The 8,474-nt window shown below is 53.0% G+C and overlaps 1 protein-coding gene across 1 annotated transcript; it reads right to left on the bottom strand.

The window, feature by feature from the left end:
- Window positions 1-2,205: 2,205 nt before the first annotated feature.
- Window positions 2,206-8,405, bottom strand: LOC144938322 (uncharacterized). The gene is made up of 6 exons (XM_078866191.1): window positions 7,520-8,405; window positions 5,874-6,064; window positions 5,135-5,301; window positions 4,701-4,836; window positions 4,224-4,394; window positions 2,206-3,159 (listed from the first exon to the last, which is right to left on the bottom strand). The coding sequence occupies exons 1-6, from the start codon at window positions 7,725-7,727 to the stop codon at window positions 2,692-2,694; spliced, it is 1,341 nt and encodes a 446-aa protein (XP_078722317.1). The 5' UTR covers window positions 7,728-8,405; the 3' UTR covers window positions 2,206-2,691.
- Window positions 8,406-8,474: the final 69 nt, after the last annotated feature.

Raw genomic sequence — 8,474 nt, 5'->3', positions numbered from 1 at the left:
AAAATATTTTTCTGTTCGATTAGTTGAGTAATTCATCCAATTGTCGTTATATGAATGACTTAAATACCAGATCGCCCAGCTCTAGTTATATCATCAGGCAACCCAGCAGCATTTGTTTCTCTGGCCACCCTCTGCCGATGAGACTCATCGCAAGTGACAAACGGTTCAGAGTTTATATTCTTGGTTCATTCGGTAAAGTCACGTAGAAGGGAAATAATAAAATAATAAAAATAAAACAATTACATTCTCACGACGTTTCGATTGCAACACAAGCAATCATCATCAGGTGTGGAAACCACAGCAATAAAATTTGAAAAAAGTGGTGGCTTTTTCTTAACGTCAGCACCACGGACAGCAACTGGCGGTTGTTCAGACGGACGACTCCATCTATGCTCGGAACGGAGGAGGGGGGAAAGAAAGAGAATGGAATGCGGTCTGAAAGTCACCGTAAGCGTGAACACAATTAAGACCTGAAATGGTTGATCAAATCCTTCCAATGATTGCTTTAACAAGTGCTCGTGGAAACCATTGGTGCAGAAGGGTGATTTTTGATCAACTTATTTTATTTCTGCATGGTGATAGACTCTGGTACGTTCATGTTATTGTATTACTTTCTATTTTGACATGTTGTGTAATCGTTAGCATCTGGGCTGACACCGTCTGTTCACTTCCGTGCGAGTAACCGCGCTACCTTGGTACTCGAACCCAGGACCTCGGACGGTCTGGTGCAGTGCTCCAAAGCAAGCTCCTCCATCGTTTGACTGATTGGTAAATGTGGAAAGACGGCTTGTAGGGGACCCCATAATCCCATGGCTGGATCCACCCCCTCCTTCCCTGTCATATTTGTCCACGTCATGTAGGTACATACATTTGCATACCAGCATATTGTGTCTCAATCTAGAGTCGTTATTAACGATGATTAATCGTTTGTCATCCGTGTTTGAAAAGACATTCGCTCCAGTGTTTATGGCTGAAGATGTATTTTGTGAAGTGAATGCCCCGTGTTGCCGTTTAACCTGCTTGTGTGTGCGTGTGTGAAAGTTTAAACTCGGTTCGTGGACGCGTAGGCTTGGGCACGTTTGTTGTTGATGCCCGTGTTTATGTGGTACGTGCGCGCACGCGAGTTTTTCTTGTGCAATAAACCGAGACGGAACTAATGCTCCCCGTTACCGCTTGTGTCACGCACTGCTAACTACGTTCTTGTTTGGCGACACCGCACATCCTCGTCGCTTCTTTCCTTCCGCCAGCTCCAGCAGCAGCTGTTCCAAGGTTTGACACGCAACCATCGAGCGTTGTTGCTCTTCAGCCGAACACTCCGTCGTTATTCAGCGTGGTTATTTCAGGTCTGGTTTATTTTATATTTTATTTGATATACACATTGTATTACTGCGAAGATCAAGAGTTAAATTCAACAACTATTTAAATTTTGGCACGTAACTGGGAATAATACACTTGGTGATGCTATGGCTTTAATTACCACGTTACCTATAGGGTTGAACGCAATGTTATAGTTTGCGTTGGAACCATTAGAACAGCCGTAGGGCTCTTATCGTTTTGGAGGCCTGCTCTTTGTATTTTCAATCCCACGCCTTCACTGGTTTATCACCAACAATGCCCAATGCCAAACACTGCATTGCTATTCGCCTTGGTCGTTTCAAATCTATTTTTTTGTTCATGTGATATACGAATTGTAAAGCCAACCCAAAGTTAAAATTAACAAACGTATTTTAATTTGACACATACCTGGCAGTAATACACCCAGTGATGATATGCCTTTATCAAATTACCCATAGCATTTATCAGTGCTACAGTATTGAATTTCAACCATCATAAAGCTGTCTATATATTTATTTTGGGAGGGCCCTCAAGGTCCAAGGCCCCTGTCCCTGCCTGCAGGGCACACGGGGAGGATGGTGCGGTCAGGACCAAGCCTGACCGTGTTAAAGCTCCGTGGTTCGCGCACCTGCGCTATAAATCGTCCGCGTGGGTTCGATTCCCGGCCATGACAACATGGATGCCAAGTTATGGCCAAAGCTCTTCTTGGGGCTTCCTCTTGGTTAACTTAGCCTTGACTGCGTACCCGGCGAAGTGCGCTCCCACCGGCGACGTGGAGACTCGCGCAATGAGTAGACCCCAGCATCTTCTCTTTCAGAAATAAAGCCTTTTGTCTTTATTGGGGAATTTCAAGCACGGTACAAAGTCACAAACTTACAACAGAGTGGCTCCGTAAAGCCTTGGCTGCGGTGGTTCAGGGATGCGAATTCGTACCCACGATAGCTTTTTACATTTGTACGCATGTAATCATGGAAGTGTACTATAGATGCGTGTATGTATACACAAAGACAAAGATCCCCCATATAGCCTTAACAGAGTGTTGGGAGAAGCGCTGTTAGCGAGCACCTATGATGGCCGACATGGCACACAAGGGGGTGGGTGGCCAGCACCACTCCCGACCGCCTTTGTTTCCCCAATGTTGACATTTACACAACGCCCCAGGTACTCGACTAAGGCCGAGTCGACATCGGGGAGGCCCATGATCGGTTCAGACATTCATCGCTGGTGTTGGTCCATATTGGAAATTCGATTCCCGCTCACGAACATTTCCCAGGACATCTGCCCCCCGCCCCGCCCCAGACAGCGGACGTTCTGGGGAAACCCCCAGGACGAAGCGGTGACCCCTAGCGGCCTCCCCTACAGCTCGTCGTGGTCCAGGTGGTGCCCTGCAGCCGCGTCGTGCCCCAAATCCGCCGACAACGCCCTCAGCCGCCCGACGCTCAACGCCTCCACATCGGAGCGGCTCAGATGCCCGTCCCCGACGCCGGCGCCGCCCAGGAGCCGTACGAACGCCTCGCCGGGCTCCCGCGGGGCCTCCGGCAGCGCCGCGGCGCGGAAGAAGCGGGCGAACGCGGCGCCGTCCAGCGCCGCCTCGGCGCGCATCGCGGCCAGAAGGTCGCGCCGCAGCCCCGCGGGGTCGAGGCCGTGGTCGCGCAGCGGCCGCCGGAGGCCGCCGCGGGCCAGCGTCCAGGTCGGCGCCGTCATCTCGGACAGCGACGGGAGGCCCCGGCCGGGCACGCGGTGCTCGCAGTCGGAGACGCCCAACGGCGACGGCACGGGCGACAGCAGGAAGGTGATGGTGAGGGCACGGCCATAGGAGGTCACCTGCGGGGTTGAGGGATGAAGGAGGTGGGGGGCAGACGGAGAGACGTGGGGAGAGGAGGTGAGGGGAGAGACGAGAGGAGATGAGGTGGGAGAGACGGAGATGAAGTGGGGGAGAAGAAGGGACAAGGAGAGATGAGAGGAGTGACATTGGGAGATTGGAGAATCGAAGAGGCTAAGATCTGATTTTGATTGAAGACAAAGTCAGTGTTGGGGTTAGGGTTTCTATGGATACAGTGACGTGTGTTATCTAGAGGTCAGGTAAAACGCGGGGGAGAAATTAATTCCAATTGAACTGTGGCGAGAGATTGGTGATTGTGTGCAGGCTGGCCTATATTATGTAATTACAACTACCTGGACCACAAAATGGATTCCGTAGAATTGGAGCAATGCACTGGTGGTCTCCATCCACAAGAAGGGGCACCAGCAATTGTACAACTATCAGGGCATCTTTCTCCTCGATCCGAGATAAGGAGTTCCCATTCCTGGGAACTCGACATTGTCTGACGATCTCATGGATCCTTGAAAAAAATGGACACGGTCCCATCATCACCGAGCTCCTCCAGGGAGGCTAGGGTGCATTTGCCAGGTCATGAAGCTCGCATACCCAGCTCCCGCATGCCGGTGGCGAGATACTGCTATCGCCCTCGCCTGGTACGCAGGAGGTTGTGGGTTCAATCCTGACCCTGACGATACCTGTTCTATATTTAGAGTCCACGTGTTCTCTCTCTCCCCGTGGTGGTCAAGTGGATTTTTCTCCAGATCCCCCGGTTTTTCCCTCCGTAGTCATAATCAACACGCGGTCAGATTAATTGGCTACTACGATAAATTCCCACGTGTGGTGAAGATATAAACCACTGTTGATGAGCTATCATGCGTGGCTAGGTCGCCTCTGAAAAAGAACGAACAGCTCGGTGGGCTTTACCTGGTGAAATAAAAGTTTCTTTTAGTTTCAATGTACACCCAAGCAACTTGTTTGGCTGGATATAGGGGGCTAATCGGGCACTGCACAGACTAGAGAAGAGACGCCCGGATTGCCTCGCGACCCAATCCGACGCTGGTCTCACCTGGAACAGGTGGCCTGCAGGCACGAAGATGCAGCTGCCGGAGCGCAGCGTGGCCCAGCGCCAGGAGGCGCGCGCCGCCTCCTGGTGCGCGAACACGTTCACCATCTCGACGTCGAGCGGAGACGTCGCTCCCTCCAGCTCCAGCTGCGACCATTCCAGGTCGAACGCACCCTGGGCAACAACCAGCCACCACCACCACCATCATTATTCGCTGGCGACAGCTGTTAGCAACGGTCCTGTGTGGCGAGTACAACTTCCTCACCCCCCCTCCCACCCCTTAGGTACGGTCTCGTCGCGCCGAATTTTAACTTTCACGGAGTTTCTGTTTCCCTCCCCGCAATCCAATGTCGACCAGGCTTGCGTTTTATCACAATAGAAAAAAAAAACAACGGTCCTGCGGTGTCCACACCCACGGCACGCTGCATTCCGCCGTGCTGCACGAGCCGGCCACGATGTGCCGAGTGGAGGAGCGCGCACCTGGAAGCGCGGGGGGATGACGATGTAGTCCAGGCGCCCGTCCATGGCGCACGTGAGCTGGTGGTCATGCAGAGCACGCACGGGCTGGTTCATCCTCCCAGAGCTCAGGGTGAGCACGGCGCCCTGCATCCACTGTCTGTGGTCAACACAGTGGGGCAGCGTAGGGGTTGGGGTTGGGGAGTTGCTCAGAGACACACACGAACACCTCTACAACCTGGCTCACCCGTATCACCTGGCTCACCCAGTTTGTATCGTCTTGCAGGTCTCAATGTTTGTCCCGATGTCTCCCAGTGCCCTGCCCTGTATCGTCTGAGCGATCTCGCCAATGCCTTCCTCTCGCCTCGCCTGCTTCAAAAGCGTCGCCCGGCGCTTCTCGCCAAACCTCGCGCGTCACGGTTCCGCCCCTCGGCGGGGGCCACCCTCGGTGAGCGCACCTGAGCGGGCCGCAGTGGAGGCCGCTGGGCACGCGCACGTGACGGCGCATCTCGTCGGGCAGCAGCGAGCGCAGCTGCCATTCCTCGGCGTGGAATGCGGACAGGAAGCGACGCAGCGGCAGCACGTGCTGCGCCACGCGGCGCGATCGCCGCTTGTCCACCTCCACCTATGACGACACACGGCCGACGACGATCAGAGTCTTTGTTTAGACTGCGGGAGGAATCCGATGAGCTTTTAAGGTATTTTTTCACAGATGTCCAGTAGGGGGCGGGTCACCAAGTTACAACAACAAAAACAAGATAGGCGTTTCGGGCAATAGGTAGTTTTAATTGGATGATTGAGCGAGTGGATGAGTGACTGGGTGAGTGGATGAGTGAGCGGATCGATGAGTGAGTAGGTGAGTGGACGAGGGAGTGAGTGAGTAGACGAGGGAGCGGGTGAGTGGACGAGTGAGCAGATGAGTGAGCAGATAGATGAGTGGACGAGTGAGCGGATGAGTGGACGAGTGAGCGGGTGAGTGGATGAGTGAGCGGGTGAGCGGACGAGTGAGCGGGTGAGTGGACGAGTGAGCGGGTGAGCGAGTGAGTGAGTGAGCGAGTGAGTGGACGAGTGAGCGGGTGAGTGGACGAGTGCGGGTGAGTGGACGAGTGAGCGGGCGAGTGAGTGAGTGAGTGGACGAGTTAGCGGGTGAGTGAGCGGGTGAGTGAGCGGGTGAGTGGACGAGTGAGCGGGTGAGACCTGTAGGTCTCCAAACGCCTCGCGGAGTTCCTTGTCTCGGCTCCAGGCCACGCACTCTGGACACGACTCTGGGGGGAGACCCCCAGGCATGAAGCACGGCTCCCCGGGCTCAGCGCAGCGCGCCCACACCTCCTGGGGGCTCGGCTCACCCTCCACCTCGAGCACGCGGCCGTCGGACTTGCGCTGGTAGCCTGGGGGGGGTGTATGGGAGTGGTGCATGGGGGGCATGAGAGTCACGTTGCAGCAGCGGGGACGAGAGCACAGAGAGACGCGATAACACCACGTGTTCTATTGTTGTACACGTCCGTACATAATTTAGCTGGGATGATCCCCCCCCCCCAATTACTGTCAATCCCAACTGATGATGTAGTGATATTGCGTTGGCAGTGGTGCACAAGTACATATAACAACAACAAAATCAACTCATTCGTCAACAATGCGGCCTTAAAAGAAACATCTATACAACAAGAGACGACGTTTGGAGTAAAAATGCCCTTCTCAGCACACACGTGGTGAGCGATCGACGTGCTCTGAATAAGGGCCCTTGTCCGAAACGTCGCCGATTACATATTCCAAACTGTGCCAGTCCGAGTCACGAGAGACGGGCCACATTTCGGAAGCTCTCTCACAGCGAGCAGTGCACCACCTTGCGTCGGAGAGTGCCCTTCACCCAAGCCTGTAGAGGTGAGCACTGCACTTGTACTTCTCACGCGGCTCGCGGTTGCCTCTTTGCAGTCTTCGGGGGCGCGCTGCATGATTCTCAACCACGACCCTGGCGCGTTTGTGAGCCACATTGGGGAGTTACTTTGACCACTAAACGGATGTTTTAGTGCAGTCATTGGCAGGGCTGTCCAGTGGGGTGCGGGGGGGAAATCGCACTGTGTGGACAACCTCCCCCTCCCCGACTCCCTCAAACTAAACCCGAAGTATCACAGCTGTGACACCGTCACGGGCCCCTCAAAGCGCGGGGCCCGGGGCGGTCGCCCCAGGCACAGCTCTGGGCCGAGACCCGAGTCCTCCCGACGATTGGAGACGCCAAACTCGCCATCGCGGACACGAGGCGAATGCCACTTGAGGTAATTGATGGGATCCGGGGAATCGCGATTTTAGTTATAGGAATCGCTCACGAGGACGGTATATTTTAGAACGTGGTGGTGGTGAACGTAGCGGCCTCTATCGGCTGCAGAGGGGCCAGCCGCGTGAATACGTTGCAACGCGAATCGACAAACGTCGGTTCTGTCGTCGGTTGTAATAATCGATTATAAATACTCAAGAAGCCAGTCGATCGCCTTTCGAGTCAAGAACAAGGTTATGCATTTTTATTTGGTTCTTTCGGTAAAGCCACGTAGATTAAATTTGTTTTAAATAATAATAAAGTTAATTGAAATAATAAAACTAAAATAATAATAAAAACACGATGTTTCGATCGCAACACAAGCGGTCGTCATCAGGAAAAGGGGGGGTATGCATTCTAACGTATTCCAACTTTAACAGTGCTGTTGCTGGCATATCTGGGCCTTGTGTCGTCCCCCATCACCGATTATATTATCACGGTTGGCGACGTACGGTGCGAAAGAAGTCCGACATATCAGGACATAAAAAAAAAACAAAAAATCAACACGTGCAAGAATTTCCGCTGCACTCACCCAGGGGTCTCAGATGTCCGTCCGGGAGTCCAGAATCCGACCTCCGTCCACGAGGAGGAAACTCCACGTCCATGTCCTGGTCTTTGGGGAACGGGATGTCAGCCTGGGTACCACACAGCCCGGACAGCAGCAGCCAGAGTAGCAGTGGAGAGAAGGGGGAAACCAGGGCCCCGGCGCGAACCGGAACGGAACCAGCTGCAGATGTCATTGTGGGATAATTGGATTTAAAAAAATATTTTAAACGGCAAGTTCTTGATGAACGGGAACCGCGGTGTTGTGAAGGGCAGGGGACGCACAGATGGGTCAAGAAACAGACTCCGGGCAGATGCGTTCTGAGACACGGGGAGGGAGAGAGATGCAGAGGGACAAAGATATTGAGACGCAGAGACACACAAATACACAGCAACACAGACAGGTAGGGATATAGATAAGAATATGCAGAGACACAAATACACAGCAACAGAGAGACAGGCACACAAAGACAAAAGCTGTTGTAACTTTACACCCACAAGACAATCGAGACACTAAACAGTCCGTGACTACACAACTAACACAACCCGCTTTACAATAGAACCAAAAACCACACTAAACTACAATTACAGAGCTATAGCTAAAACAGTAAAGGGGAGAGAGGAGAGAGAAATATAAATAGGGCGAGACGGACTTAACTAAAAGACGTGGGCAAAGGGAACATCAAACAAAGAGGCTGGGCTGTGTGTGTGTGTCTGTGTAATGGGTTTATGTGGCCAAGCCAATGAGGATTGCCCGCGTGTCAATGTAGGGACGAGGGGGGCAGGGTGGGGATCAATGAGCGAGATCCGGGTCCGTTTCTCTCTGTGTACAAAATCCGGATTCTTTTGCTTGAAAACGTGGGGGGCTTTGACTGAGGCTGTATTCATAGACTGTATTACTAATCCATAAGGTTTGGTGCTTTCGGTAAAGTCACGTAGTTATA

This window comes from Lampetra fluviatilis, chromosome 2, assembly GCF_964198595.1.
Source record: "Lampetra fluviatilis chromosome 2, kcLamFluv1.1, whole genome shotgun sequence".
Taxonomy (NCBI): Eukaryota; Metazoa; Chordata; class Hyperoartia; order Petromyzontiformes; family Petromyzontidae; genus Lampetra; species Lampetra fluviatilis.
The sequence above is the reverse complement of the archived record's forward strand: the minus strand, read 5'-3'. Positions and strand labels throughout refer to the sequence as shown.

Bases quoted from the DNA above. Each gene is read 5' to 3' on its own strand.
- LOC144938322 (XM_078866191.1), bottom strand. From the start codon at position 7,727: ATGACATCTGCAGCTGGTTCCGTTCCGGTTCGCGCCGGGGCCCTGGTT. The intron at 6,065-7,519 runs GTGAGTGCAGCG...CACCCCCCCCAG, and splicing joins CGGACATCTGAGACCCCTGG to GCTACCAGCGCAAGTCCGAC. The intron at 3,160-4,223 runs GTGAGACCAGCG...TCAACCCCGCAG, and splicing joins CTGCAGGCCACCTGTTCCAG to GTGACCTCCTATGGCCGTGC.